General features: G+C 40.1%; 2 protein-coding genes across 4 annotated transcripts in view; one reads left to right on the top strand and one right to left on the bottom strand.

The window, feature by feature from the left end:
- FAM208B (family with sequence similarity 208, member B) overlaps positions 1 to 9283 on the top strand; it is a 78535-nt gene extending 69252 nt beyond the window's left edge. The window contains exons 16-21 of the mRNA XM_011974924.1: positions 2210 to 2335; positions 3128 to 3281; positions 4463 to 4568; positions 6809 to 6990; positions 8090 to 8204; positions 8558 to 9283. Coding sequence (XP_011830314.1) covers positions 2210 to 2335; positions 3128 to 3281; positions 4463 to 4568; positions 6809 to 6990; positions 8090 to 8204; positions 8558 to 8561 — 687 coding nt within the window. The 3' untranslated portion in view covers positions 8562 to 9283. The remainder of the gene's footprint in view (positions 1 to 2209; positions 2336 to 3127; positions 3282 to 4462; positions 4569 to 6808; positions 6991 to 8089; positions 8205 to 8557) is intronic.
- A 1504-nt stretch (positions 9284 to 10787) lies between these two features.
- GDI2 (GDP dissociation inhibitor 2) overlaps positions 10788 to 14986 on the bottom strand; it is a 45374-nt gene continuing 41175 nt past the window's right edge. For all 3 annotated transcript variants that reach the window (XM_011974921.1, XM_011974922.1, XM_011974923.1), the window contains 4 exons: positions 13776 to 13947; positions 12074 to 12218; positions 11819 to 11873; positions 10788 to 11730 (listed from right to left, as the gene is read on the bottom strand). In XM_011974921.1, the coding sequence (XP_011830311.1) occupies positions 11584 to 11730; positions 11819 to 11873; positions 12074 to 12218; positions 13776 to 13947 (519 nt within the window). In that variant the 3' untranslated portion in view covers positions 10788 to 11583. The remainder of the gene's footprint in view (positions 11731 to 11818; positions 11874 to 12073; positions 12219 to 13775; positions 13948 to 14986) is intronic.

The following is a 14986-nucleotide window of genomic DNA, read 5'->3' as shown; positions in this document are numbered from 1 at the left end:
TTTGTTTGTTTTTTTCTGAGACGAAGTTTTGCTCTTGTTGACCAAGCTGGAGTACAGTGGTGTGATCTCGGCTCACTGCAGCCTCCGCCTTCTGGTTTCAAGCGATTCTCCTGCCTCAGCCTCCCAAATAGCTGGGATTGCAGGCGCATGCCACCACGCCTGGCTAATTTTTGTATTTTTAGAAGAGATGGGGTTTCACCATGTTGGCCAGGCTGATCTCAAACTCCATAGCAGGAGTACTTCTAGATTCATAATATTTTATCACGTGGTATCACTGTTTACAACAGAAAATAAATGTGCAAAGGTAAAACTACTTGTCAACTGAGAAAGTGGACACATTCCAAAATAAACTTGAGAATAATGTACTATAAAGAGCAAAATGTTATTTTATATGTAAATTTTTTAATTTAATAGAGGTGGAGTGTCACTATTATGTTGCCCAGGCTGGTCTTGAACTCCTGGCCTCAAGCAGTCCTCCCACCTTGGCATCCCAAAGTGCAGGGATTGCAGGCATGAGCCACCAGACCTGGCCCAAAATGTTTTTAAAAGCTCAGAAACGTATCTTGGATAATCCTTTTGTCCTGGAGAATCTTGAAGCATTAATTAGTAATGGGATGTTAGGCCCACTAGGGCATGTCTGAAAGACCCTTCCTTACTGTTGAAATCTGAGGGTGTGACAGAATAACTCAGACCACCACAGGATTTGATGAAAATGTATTCATTCACATAATTTGTTAGTCAAATAAATGAAGACTAGAGATTTATGCTTAGATATTTTAGTAAGCTCTTCGTTAAATCTCATAATTTTTTTGAAAATCATACCATATATTTTGAATGAATTGAAATAGCCAAAATTTGAGTTGTTTAAAGATCCAAGGGAGCTGCACAGTGGCTCACACTTGTAATCCCAGCACTTTGGGAGGCCAAGGCAAGTAGATCACTTGAAGTCAGGAGTTCGAGACCAGCCTGGCCAACATGGTGAAACCCCTTCTCTACTAAAAATGACAAAAATAAGCCAGGCATGGTGGTGGGCACCTGTAATCCCAGCTACTTGGGAGGCTTAGGGAGGTGAATCACTTGAACCCAGGAGGCGGAGGTTGCAGTGAGCCGAGATCTCACCACTGCACTCCAGCCTGGGTGACAGAGTGAGACAACATCTCAAAAAAAAAAAAAGATCCAAGGGAAACAGATCAAAGTAACACTTCACTTTTATGAAGGAAATAAATGATGGTCAGACAGTCTTCTAGGAATAACAGAAACCCAGAATCCTTCAGCCAGGTAGTCAATGTCAAGGCCAGGTGCAGCGGTTCGTGCGTGGAATCCTAGCACTTTGGGAGACTGAGGTAAGAGGACTGCTTGAGGCCAGCTTTGGGCTACACTGCTTGAGGCCAGCCTGAGCAACATAGACCTCCATTTCTAGCAAAAAAAAAAAAAAAAAAAAAAAAGCCAGGCCCAGTGGTGTGCACCTGTAGCCCTAGCTACCGGGGAGGCTGAGGTGGGTGGATTGCTTGAGCCCAGGAGGTCAAAGCTGCAATGAGCTATGTTTGTTTCACTTTACTGCAGCCTGGGTGACAGAGTGAGACTATGTCTCAAAAAGAAAAAAAAAAAAAATAGTCAAAGGGAGGGTAGGGTTACAGAATTTACTCAATTAACACAAACTTGCCCTCCCAGCCAGGATTATTAGGGAGCCATTCTGTGTGTTTATTGTACTGGACTGCACTGCAGTGGCACCGTACAGTTACATGCTGTTTAAACTGCATCACCTATCTTATACTAAGACGTAGATCCAAGGGACTGTTGACTCCAAAATCAGTCCCCATTAATGGTGAAGAAATACATGGGTATTATGGGTATTGTTTTTTAAACTCTAGAAATGTTTTAACTAGAGGTAGCATTTTTAAAGTATATATCTGGTATTCTCAAGGTAGCTGATACCTTGAAGATTAAATTCATTTATGTAGATTATTCTGATGTTCTAAAATAAAATCAGCCTTTGATACTTTACCTTTGAAATCAACTTCTAAATCCAGTTGTTAACAAAACCTGAGTCATTTATTTTATATATAAAAGGTGCTTATTTAGTAATAAGACAAATGTCATTTCTGGTTGCCTTGTTAGGCTGTAATGCTTTTCATTATTTTAATAAACGATACAGGTAGTTCTGTGGAAGTATCCTTTTTTTAGTAATGGCTATTTGTAAATCTTTCAGAACCTTCTGAGGAAAGGAGGCCATACAGAAATTGAACCTCAGCACTTCTGTCAAGCTTTCCACAGAGAGGATGATACACTAATCATCATCATCAGAAATGAAGATATATCATCACATTTGCATCAGGTAGGTTGGAAATACCTTTCTTACAAAGAAATGTATTCCAGGCACATAAGTTGTTCTGTAATGATCAGACTCATCACTCTTTTTTTTGTGTAGAAGAGAAGCTAACGGACATGTTGGGCCTTTAAGTGGGAAGATAGTGTATCACAGAATACTGCAATATTACCAAGTTATTTGTAGGGCAGATAGTTTAAAAAAAAAAACGTATTAACTAAGGGAGACTTAGGTGTGAGATTGCTACATTTTTTCATCCAAAATATAAATCTGCATCACTTGATGTCTAACAATAAGAAATCTTGCCTTAAAAGACCTTTTGGAAATTTTCTGAACCATTATATTTACCAGCTAGTTGAATCAAAGTCATTGCTTGTCTCAGGAAGACCCAAGTGTGGACAGAGGCTGGGTGCATCAACCTGCCGTTGTCAGCAGGCAGCCATCAGTGCTGGCACCGAGGGGAGCTGGCGACGAAGGAGGTGAAGTGAGGTGACCTGACTGGTTCCTTTTCAGTGCCTACATCCTCAGATGTGCTCTCTTCCCTCATGATGTATTATTTCCAACCTTTGGTAGTTTGAGACCTTTTTTTAATGAACTAATTTTGATGAGTTTGCAGCCCCTGGTGATGATGAGCTCAGTTAATATGCCTCATGCAGGGCAGAATGACCAGTCGGTAATCCAGGTTAAAATATTTTCAGCTGCTCCTGAACCTTGACTCTCTTGGATAAAAAAGCAAGGGAGTGTCTAAGAAAATATGCCCAGTGAGCCTCTCTTCACGGGGGTCCTTTTCGTGTCATGCAGATTCCTTCTTTGCTGAAGCTGAAGCATTTCCCCAGTGTCATCTTTGCTGGAGTAGACAGCCCTGGAGATGTTCTTGATCACAACTACCAAGAACTGTTTCGTGCAGGAGGCTTTGTGATAACAGATGACAAGATACTAGAAGCCGTAACATTAGGTTGGTCTTTATTTTCTTTTCCTGTTTCTTTGAAGTCAGATCAGCTTCTCACCCAGTGACCTAAATACTGTTTCATCCAAAACAAATGATCAGCTCTAAAGAATATCAGTTGCCCCCTACTGAGGGCATAATTTCTGCTGTCTGCTGTGCTATTTTAACTCTGTTAACTGATTGTTACCACCACACTTGCTTCTGAGTTCCCTCCCTCTCAGTAGTGCAGCTAAAATCAGGATTTTATTATATTTAGTCCCTTCACTTGCCAAGTCAGAGCAACTCTATATTAAATTTTTTGCTTAAAATCAACCTTCTCCATTTCTGATGTCATCACCCCTACCATCTTGATGTCACAAAAATCTAAAAAATGGCTACTAAGTCAGCTTATTTAATCATCTACTTGAAAACTCATACTTTACTTCTCTCAGGGCACTTTTATGCTAAAACCTGTGAACCTGCCTCGACTCTGATCGCTTTGGAAGTGATACCACTTCTAGATCAAAGGCAGCATGTACCTTAACCAGCGTGACTTCTACACAGAAATTGGGATTTTAAATATTTGTAGGCACACGTCTGTAATCCCAACACCTTGGGAGGCTGAGGCAGGAGTATCCCTTGAGCTCAGGAGTTCAAGATCAGCCTGGGCAACACAGTGAGATCCCATCTCTACAAAAAAATTAAAATACTAGCCAGCTGTGGTGTGGTGGTGTGTGTCTGTAGTCCCAGCTAAGGAAGCTAAGGATGGAGGATTACTCGAGCCCAGGAGGTTGAGGCTGTAGTAAGCTGAGATCGTGCCACCACACTTCAGCCTGGGTGACAGCTGAAATCCTGTCTCAAAAAAAAAAAAAAAAGATTCTGTATTTAGAAACTTTTGCCTCCCATTTCTCTACTGCAACTGGGCCTCCTGCTTCTCTTCTGTCACACAATTTGTACACAGAACTCTAGTTGCTGGTGACCACTCCACTGTGTTCATGTCTACACAGTTACCTCCCACCATAGTGTGAGCAGGTGGGACCAGGCTCAGGGGCTTGTGAGAGCAGAATGCTGCCCAACCACATAAGCGCCAGTGATGGTGTGTAGTCTTAGTCTTTTTCTTGTTTTACAAATAATCATCACTGGGCTTGGCATGAGCCAAAAGTAACCTTAAAGTTGTCATCTTCTCTTGCTGAGTTTATTCTGTTTTGTAGTTCAACTGAAGGAAATTATCAAAATCCTGGAAAAACTAAATGGAAATGGAAAATGGAAGTGGTTGCTTCACTACAGGGAAAATAAAAAGCTAAAAGAAGATGAAAGGTAAGGACTTGCTGTGTGTATGGTTCCTCCTGCCCCGCTGGGGAAGGGGAGAAACACCTCATGTTCCATGGGCTCCAGCGTAGTACTGCAGTGGAATGGCCTTCATCAATAAAGAGCATGAGGGCTGCTGGCTCTGTATTCAATGAAGGAAGCTATGTGCTGTGACCGTAGCCAACAGTATGAGGCATGTATTTATCTAGACTAACAGAAGTAAGGGAGTCAAACTTAGCAGTCATGAAATGTCCATATTGTATTTAAGCCCTACTACTACAAACTGTAAAAAATATATGGAACTTGTACCATTAATGCTTTTTTTTGGATACTTAGAAGTTACCACCGTTTTAAGGAGAATGGAAAAAATTAAGACCATAATATATCCTTAATTCAATTGTACCCTAAAATAAGAGGCTTATAAATGTACAAACTTTACTAAATCTAAAGCCATAATTTGTAAAAGAAAAAAATCCTTGGCTGAAGAGAGCTGGGGCTGAGAGATTCCTCCACATTCTCACAAGCAGGACCAATTGGAAAAGCAGACCTGACAAGTCCTTGTGAAATGAAGATTGCAGGCACTGTTAGGTGCATCCATGATCTCATTCAGACTTCATCTCAGGAGCTAGATAGCAAATCATTGCTTTCATAATGCAGAATTGAAGCAGAGTAGATATCACAAATGACCGAGGTGAAGCAAGTACTAAGTTTTGAAGCTGGGTTTCAATCCCAGAAAGATGAAACGACTGTTAGCTGCATGTGACCTTTAAGGAACAGAATCTCAGAAAGCTTTTCTCTTGGAGTGGAGCTAGCGAAGGAGAGAAGGAGCACAGGTTTCCTTGGCAGGAAAGGAGGGTGCAAAGGCTTCAGCAGGTCAAGGGTATGACCAGTTCACAGTGGACTTCAGTAACCAGCACTTTAGGGGAAAAACATCAACTTTGGTAAGTAGATCACATTTAAGGTTCTGACATACCACAGCACACCTATAATAATAAGCATAAATTAATCTAGCACTTCTAGGGCTTTGGGTAGAGAGAGTCATGTCACTTAACGACGGGGATACAGCCTGAGAAATGTCATTAGACGATTTTGTCTCTGTGCAGACATTGAGTGTACCTACACAAACTTACATGGTAGAGCCTACTCCTAGACTGCAGACCTGTACATGTGACTCTACTGAATACTGTAGGCAGATTTAATTCAATGGTGGTATTTGTGTGTCTAAACACAAAAACGGTTCAGTAAATTACAGTGTTATAATTTTATGGGACCCCCATTGTATATGTGGTCTGTCATTGACTGAAACATCATTTTGTGGTACGTGAGCGTACTCACTGCTGTTGGCACTGCAGTGTGCTCTTCAAATTATACCACTCTGACATTATGTAACAGGCATGATGTATTATTGAGAACTCATCAGAAAACTTCATATCCTTTGACCTTTTGTGGAATTTACCCAAAATTCTTATTGCAAAATCAACCTCAGTTCCATCTCTAGGAGGGAGATATGCAGACTACAATTAAATATTTTAAACTTTATACAAAATATTGCCCACCCAAAACTTACACAAAAGAAGCAAGTAAAAAGTTTCTATTCATAGAAAGATGGCATAAAAGTTGGTGTCATATGACTATGTTCAGTATGATGTCATAAAAAATGTATACAGGAGAAAGTGAAAGGAAATTGGTTCATGATGTTAAGAGTGATTATCACTAGGGTTATGGGAATGGGTGTGATTTGGGTTTTCTCCAACAAGCGTGAGAACGTAAGTGATGAAGACGAGAGAGATGGAGTCAAAAGCAGAGACAGAGATGTTAAAAATTTAAACATACTGAATTAACACATTTTCCTAGTAGTGACAGAATTTTCAGGGAGGCAAGAAACCAAGAAAATTCTGGCTGCTACCTAATTTTAATGAAGTTGGTGATTAGCCCGCAAGGTATGAGAAGCATACATGTGCATTGCTCTACAAATATACAATGCAATAAGGCCCACTCGAAATTCATGAAAGGCTTGCCAAGCCACATGGCTTGATTGGTCATAGAATGAGGCCTATGTTTAAAATCCACATTTACAAAAGGAGTAGGTACAGTTGTATGTTTTGAGGCAACCAAAGTGTGTCATGAAAAAGAACATCAAGAAGAAAGGCAGAGGATCTCATAAGTTTGAATGGTTAAACTGAAGGCAAGAAAAAGTCCTAAGAATAAAACTGAAAATGAATATTTTAATATGCCTATGTATCTTTCAGAGTGGATTCAACTGCACATAAAAAGAACATAATGTTGAAGTCATTTCAGAGTGCAAATATAATTGAATTGCTTCATTATCACCAGTGTGACTCTCGCTCATCAACAAAAGCAGAAATTTTGAAATGTTTGCTAAACCTGCAAATTCAGCATATTGAAGCCAGGTTTGCTGTCTTCCTAACAGGTAATTCACAGGCCCATTTTACTCAGTTAATGCCAAAATTGGTCAGCTCTAGGAATGTCCAAGTTGAGCCATTTAGATACCTGACCATTTAGATACCTGACGAATAGTATCAGGTATTTAAATGGCTTGGCATCCCATGGATACCAGAATCACCCAAATCTGCTGATGCTGAAGCCCTTATATACAGTGTAGTATTTACAGGTTAACTCCACAATCCTCCTATATATGTAAATCAGCTCTAGATTACTTACAATACTCAATACAGTGTAAATAGTTATACCTGTATTATTTTTTAAATAAATACTGGGGCTGGGCGCAGTGGCTCACACCTGTAATCCCAGCACTTGGGGAGGCAGGTAGATCACTTGAGGTCAGGAGTAAGAGACCAGCCTAGCCAACATGGTGAAACCCCCTCTCTACTAAAAATATAAAAATTAGCCGGGTGTGGTGGTTCATGCCAGTAGTCCCAGGTGCTTGGGAGGCTGAGGCAGGAGAATGGCTTGAACCCCAGAGGTGGAGGTTGCTCTTAAAAAATTTGTGGGGCAGCCAGGCACAATGGCTCACACCTGTAATGCCAGCACTTTGGGAGGCCGAGGCAGGTGGATCACTGAGCCCAGGAATTTGAGGCCAGCTTGGGCAACTTAGCGAGACCTCATCTCTACAAAAATTGGGAGGTGTGGTGATGTGTGCCTATAGCCCCAGCTACTCAGGGGGTTAAGGCAGAAGGATTGCTCGAGCCTGGGAGGTCAAGGCTACAGTGAGCCATCATCACACCACTGCACTCTAGCCTGGGCGGCCAGAACAAGACCCTATCTAAAAAAAAAAAAAAAAGGTGTTCAGAAAAATTTACGTAAAGAACCATAGTTATCATTTTTCAGAGATTTTCTTCAGTATTTTCCCCACCACCCCTGATGGAGGCATCTATTCCCAAAGCTTCAAATCTTTTCTTAGCTTGGAACCCAACACCTTTTCTCCCCCTACCTGCCATACGAGGAAGTTCCACAGATTTTTTTAAATAAAAAAACCAGGTCCTGCTATGGAAAAGTACATTAATTAACCGAAAGTTTTGTGTTTTGTTTTGTTGTTGTTGTTTTTACAGACAAGCCTACTATCCCCAGAGAAGTCTTTGAAAATAGTGGAATCCTTGTTACAGATGTAAATAACTTTATAGAAAACATAGAAAAAGTAGCAGCTCCATTTAGGACTAGCTATTGGTAAGAACACTTTTTAATGTAACTTTCCCATGTGAGTTGGAGCTGTTGATGGCAAATATTGACATTTGTGTCTAAGGGAAACTTGTTTACATATTTCATGCTATAAATTTAAAGTCTTTAGGGGTGGAATTGCTATTTGGCATAAATAGGAATTCCTAAATGAAGAAACCATCTACTAAAATTACCCATTTTATCTGATGTGCATTTTCACTTGCTGTTAACTTGGATTGCCAGTACGGAACATAATGTAACCTTAGAGTGCATAGGAGTTTTCCCCATTAGAGCATCTCACTTTTGAAATATACTTGTTCATATTATTTTAAGAAGTTCTTATCAATTTTGTGTTTCTTCAGGTGACTCAACTACAGCCTGCCTGGATATGGATGATGCCAATAAAAAATTAGTATTTTCCCTTTGGAAAACTTGTGAACATGTGAATACACATGTGAACAGTCTTATATTTGAAAAATCAATGTTCTACAACCTGGAAAGTTTTCATTTTCTGTATTTTGCTGAAATATGTCACAGTGGCATTGTAGTTGTCCGTTATCTTTGGGTTGCAGTGCTAGATACTGTGTTAAATTATTTTCATTTTAAACAAGATGCCTTCTAAGCTATTGAGCTTAATATTAAAAATAAGAATTTTACAACATGTTTACTTAGTTGGAGCAAAAATAAGTCTATTTTAACAAATAGCTTTGTTTTTGCATGCTAATGTCAGAAAGGCCCATGATGCACATTATGCTGTTTTAAAGGTTTCACCATCCTTGTAAAAGCTATAATCTTAAATGGTTTTATTTGCTGTTATACAAACAACACTACATACACTTAAAACATTTTTTCCTAAATGGTACAAATTTATAAACTATCATTTTTCACTTATGGTATTTGTAAATACTACACTACAAAAATCAGCTTTCTGAGAAAGAAATAATCATTTATTTATGATATTGAAAATTTCTACAGTAAAAACTCAAAACCACACAAAAAACATTTGTAAGATACATGGTATCTATTTGGAGCAAAGGCTTTTTTGTAACTAATTTGTTTCCTTTTTTTAAATAAAGAGAACTAAAAATCATCTCTTTCTGCAATGATTTTTATAGCAGAAATTGACTCATCTGGAGTGCTCTAGCAATTTTTAGGCCACTTAGCAGAACAGTAAGCTTCCAGAGGAAACCTACACTTCTGTCCTTTGGGCCTGGCCTGTTCTGTTTCTGGGTTCTTTCCCCCCCAAAGTCAAGTACACTGAGTAACAGGTTAAAGAATGGCAGTTTCACCTGGCCTTTACAGGGAAGCTGCTTTCAGAAGTCATTAAGTCGGTTTTTATTATTCCTAAACAAAAGAGCTTTATTTTCTCCTGAGTAGGTTTTAGAGTTTTAATTGTTGACAGTTTTTCAGTTACTAATAGAACCGCAATCATTTCCTTTCATTTTTCCAAGGACAGGAATCTATTAAGGGAACCATTAACTATTCAGTACAGTGAATTACTTCCAAATTACTAAGGAAAAGGAAAGTGAGCAGTTATAAGCTGCCCAACACCTATCTGCCTGAAATATGCACCTTTCAGGTTGGACCTAGTAACACTCACCTCCCCTTGCTGAAAAGCTTCCCAACACCCACGAGGCCATCTTTCTCAGTTTCCGGGCTACGTTTTCTGCAACTCTACTAATAACCAAACCATATCATGTGTTCGCCAAACTGAGTCATCCCAGTAACTACTATTACCATCTTTGTCTCCACTGGCCTGGCACACAAGGTATTCAGTAAATACGCTGAATGAAGAATATGAAGGTGTGTTTTTTCCTTTTCACTTACTACTAACCCAACTTGGGCCTTTGCCTGCATGGGAAGAGAAAGTCTTGCTGGAACTAGATAATTTTATCATACATGTGAAGCAGTGGTTTTCAACAACATCTGGAGACATTTTCGGTTGTCATTCCAGGATGGTGCTATTGGCATCTAGTGTGTGGAGGCCAGGGATGCTGCTACAATCAATTCTACAATGCAAAGGCAGGCCCCTTCAGCAGAGAATGATCCAGCCCAAAACATCAGCTGTGGGAAGTTGAGAAGCTCTACCATTTTGGCAATCTAAACAACAATCTACATCACCACCCTAGTTCCTTTAACACATCATCTACCTTAGTCTGTCTCCTTCATACTCTGAAGTCAGTCTTTATCTGTGGTAAACAACAGCATCTGCAGTGAGGCTCATCACTGTCAGGGGAAAAGGCCTTATATGTAAACACTTCATCATTTCAATTACACGAAAACTATTAGAGCACCTATTCTACCTGACAATTCACTTACTCCCTTACAATTGCTGCTATAAGCAAAACGATTGAACACTGTATTTTTTCTGCACAAAGATTATCAGTCTAGTAATTGTGCTGAGTCAAGAATAAAATGAGGTCTACTCACAGGGAAGCCAGATGACAGGACCTGCTGTGATCCATCCAGATCAGAAGACACCCACGCTTTCCACTGCTGAGTACCTTCTGACTGGCATTGACTCCAGTGCTACTAAAGGAAGCACAGCAGCTGTGACCCTTGCAATCAGGACACACAGACCAACACTGGGCAGTAGTTTCCACAATTTGGCTTTATTTTGCAGTACAGAAATCATTTGGAGCCATTTTGAGACAGAAGTAGAGGCTCTGTCAAGTCAATACTGCATTGCAGCTTGGTCCACTGAAGAAGCCACGCCTGAGATATAAAAGATGCTCTACACTTTACCCGCTTTACGTTTGCTTCCTCTCCCCTTTTCCCTCATCAACTTTATTAGGTTAAAACAGCACATACAGGCTTTCTCCAAATGACTCCCTATGTCTGGAGTTTGGTTAGAATTTTATGCCCACATAAACCAAACTTGTGGCTATGCTATTTGGGCCCTGCCGTAACATTTGACATAATACAAAATATAAAGTCATAGGGAAAACTTCTGGATGCCGTCCCAAACCGTGGGTTATTCAATTTAGAATCTCCTGAACCTCAAGAGGGTAGATGGCACACAACCTGCATGGATCCAGCTCTCGAGAAGCAGAAGCACACAGCTACACTGATTAAAAGATACAAATACTGTCTCAAGTTTTCTGTATTGGTATCCCAATGTTTGTTTAAAACTGATCCTTCACTAGGGAAAAAAAAAAAAGCCAGTTTGGTTAAATTGAACAGAATGTAACTGCCAATTCTGAATAGCCACTCCATGAAAACAAGTTAATACATAATATTAGAAAGATGAAGGGGAGTATTTACTGGCACACAGCGCTCTTCACTCTCTCCATTTTGATTACAAAAGCAGGCCTTACAATATTGATTTCATATGCATTATTTGCCAAATTTTAAATGTGTCCTAATTAAATAATAACATGTACTGCTGTTAGTCTTCGCCATAGATGTCATTTTTCTTGCGCTTCATTTCCTCAAAGTCAAATTCTGATCCTGTCATCCTCTTGTAGATGTTTTTAATGTCATCACACGTTGTCTCAAAATGAGTGGTGGCATCGTATGTGCGGGAAATAAAGATCTGAAAACAAAAATTACAAAGACTTCAGACTATGGAGGGATGTCTTCCAGTGAAACCTGCCCATATCCTTTTGCACCTCCATACTCACCTGGCTTTCCATTCCCAAGTCTTTCGGTACCAGGAGGTCACTGATGCTAACAAATCTGGAGGGAGAGAATTCAGTCAGGTGAGCTGGTCCTACACCTGACCGCAGCTCTGCCTGAGATCAACTGAGAGGTACAGATGACTCCCACAGAGCAGCCAGCGGCTACCTGCCTTGCCCTCACATTCGTCCCACCATGGTGGAGCCACAATCAAAAGGCCTCAGTTTGCATCTCGGCAGATATAAAAAAACACAACTCACTTCTGTTCAATTGGTTCCAAGAGCTCCAAAGCTGGTCTGATTTCCTTCTCGGGCTCCTTGGTTTCCACGGTTGTACTAACTATGGCAATGTACTTCCCTTGTGCCGCTACATTGTGCGCAAAGGAGATCATGCAGACATAGATATCTAGAAACAAATAATAACAGCTCACTGCCTCAACTGTGTCCATGTCATGAGGTGTAAGTTAAAATTACTCTCAACAGGCAAGATCTTCTACACTTAAGTGCTAAACTGTGACAGAGCTGGATGTAAAGTACACAAATATTTGACAAGAATTTCTTCTAACCTACTAGAGAATAAGAATTTAAGTGGTAGCAAACTGCTGAACTTTGGAATGAGATCTCTTAACAGCTCTGTTATACCTAACTAAAAAAGCTACCAAACCATATTAACTGTTCTAGGAGATTCTTCCATTCTGGACCTTGCATTTGGAAAGGTTCTGAATGGCTAAGAAAGGATGTACTTAGTACTGATGTCCTCATTTACTTATTAAAGTAATGTAAAATTGCAGGATCCACATAAACCACTTCTGAGTTGGCATAACTTGATAGAATTCTCAATTAGACTTGGTCTGTATATCACTCATCCAATTAATTGTGTAATTTCCAGAATAGAAAAGTATTTGGATAGGAGAGCATTTAAAGGCAAAAAACAAAAACAAAACAAAAAAAAAACCAAACTATGGGACCTCCTTTATTCTTTCTATACTCACAAGGACCCAGGACCGGCTTGGGAACCTTTCGGGAGATTTAAGTCCAGTCCCTTTGTTCTACAGATCATCTTTTGTGATTGGTTTGTGTGTTTAAACAGTCTGGCTCTGTCACCCAGGTTGGGAGGCAGGGATGCAATGACAGCTTACAATAACCTGAAACTCCTGAGCTCAAGTGATCCTCTCCCACCGCACTCTCCCACGTAGCTAGGACTACAGGTGTGTGCACCATGCACGCCTAGCTTTTTTTTTTTTTTTTTTTTTTTTTTTTTGTGGAGATGAGATCTCACTATGTTACCCAGGCTGGTCTTGAACCCTTGGCCTCAAGCAAGCCTTCTGAAGCCTTGGCCTCCCATGATTTCATTTCTTATATGGGGGGGAAAAATCATAATACGGATAGCTCTTACCTGTCCCATAAAGCCTGATTACCCTTTTTAAGCTGCATTTTAGATAAAAAGATTTGGGGCTTCTAGTTGAAAGGAAAATGGGAACATCGAAGGGTTACAAACAACTGGCTAAGACAAATAAATCAGGACTTGCAATTTTAGAGCCATGTCCTGATCACAGAAATGAAAGGTAGACACTGCTAGAATCAAATGTAAGTACTAAGATTACAAATAAGGACACAGAAGCAGCTATATCATTAGCTCAAGAATATACTCGGGTCAGTTAACTATTAAGCATAAACCTCCACAGGCACCTACTGTTAGAGCTGGGAGACCCAGGGTTCACCAAGCCCAGTCTGTTCATTCTAGAGATAGACACAAGTCCAAGGCTGGCTCCGAGTCGAACCTGTCCACATCAACACAATGCTGCCGGACCAGGAGGAGGTACAATGACGACATTTTTTTCCCCATATGTAAACCAATGTCTGTTCACTAATACAGCATACAAAATTAGGAATCTAGGATACAACACAAAGCAAAGTATATCTTACAAAATTCTACCGACATCTGCTGGTCTTCAAACCTCACCTGACTTTCGATTGACTTGGTTCTGTGGAATAATGATCTGGCAGGAGTTGGCATCATTGGTGTTCTTGATGGGGTGGCTGAGGATGCAAATAACTCTGATCACCTGGCCCACTTTTTCTACCCGATCTTTTACATAGCTGGGGTCACAGATGAGCTGCTTACAACGAGCAATCTATAATAAAGCATTTAAGAAGACACTGAAGCTGACAAAGATATATGGAAACACATCCCATGTTCATAGTTTGGAAGACTTAGTATTGTTGAGATATCAAAAACCATCGTAAAGTTCATATTGGTTCCCAAGGGATTGAATTCTGGAACAACCAAAACAATCTTAAGAACAGCAAAGCTGGAGGACTCACTAAAAAGCTACAGTGACCAATTCAGTGTGGTACTGGCATAGTGACAAACGTATGGTGGACCAATGAAACAGAAAAGACAGCCAGAAATAAACCCTCGCATCCACAGTACAGTGATTTCTGACAAAGTTGCAAAGACCATTCAATGAGGAAAAGCAGTCATTTCAACAAACCGTCCTGGGAAAACTATCCACATGCAAAAGAATGAAGTTGGACCCTACCTGACACCACAAAAACTAACTCAAAATGGAATCAAGACCTAAATGTAGTATCTAAAACTATAAAACTCTTAGAAGAAAACAGTGGAAAAGCTTCCTGACGTTGGAGTTGGCAGTAATTCCTTAGATCTAAAACCAAAGACATAGGCAACAAAAAGACTTCATGAAAATAGGATTTCATGAAAATTTTAAAAATTTTGTGCATAGCCAGGCATGGTGGCATGTGCCTGTAACCCCAGCTACTTGGGAGGCTGACAGGAGAATTGCTTGAGCCCAAGACTTTGAGTCCAGCTTGGGTAACACAGAGCAAGACACTGTCTCTCTTAAAAAAACAACAAAAAAATTTTTTGCATCAGAAGACACTAATCAAGAGTTTAGGCAACTCACAGAATGAGAGAAAATATCTGCAAATTATATAGCTCATAAGGGATTAATATCCACAATATATCAAGAACCCCTAAAAACAACAACAACAACAAACCCTGATCCAAAAATGATCAAAGGGCTGGGTGCAGTGGCTCACACCTGTAATCCCAGCACTTTGGGAGGCCAAGATGGGCGGATCACCCGAGGTCAGGAGTTGGAAACCAGCCTGACCAACATGGAGAAACCCCATCTCTACTAAAAATACAAA

Source organism: Mandrillus leucophaeus, unplaced genomic scaffold (genome assembly GCF_000951045.1).
Source record: "Mandrillus leucophaeus isolate KB7577 unplaced genomic scaffold, Mleu.le_1.0 Scaffold15, whole genome shotgun sequence".
In the NCBI taxonomy this organism is placed as follows: domain Eukaryota; kingdom Metazoa; phylum Chordata; class Mammalia; order Primates; family Cercopithecidae; genus Mandrillus; species Mandrillus leucophaeus.
This window is presented reverse-complemented; position numbering and strand designations above follow the sequence as displayed.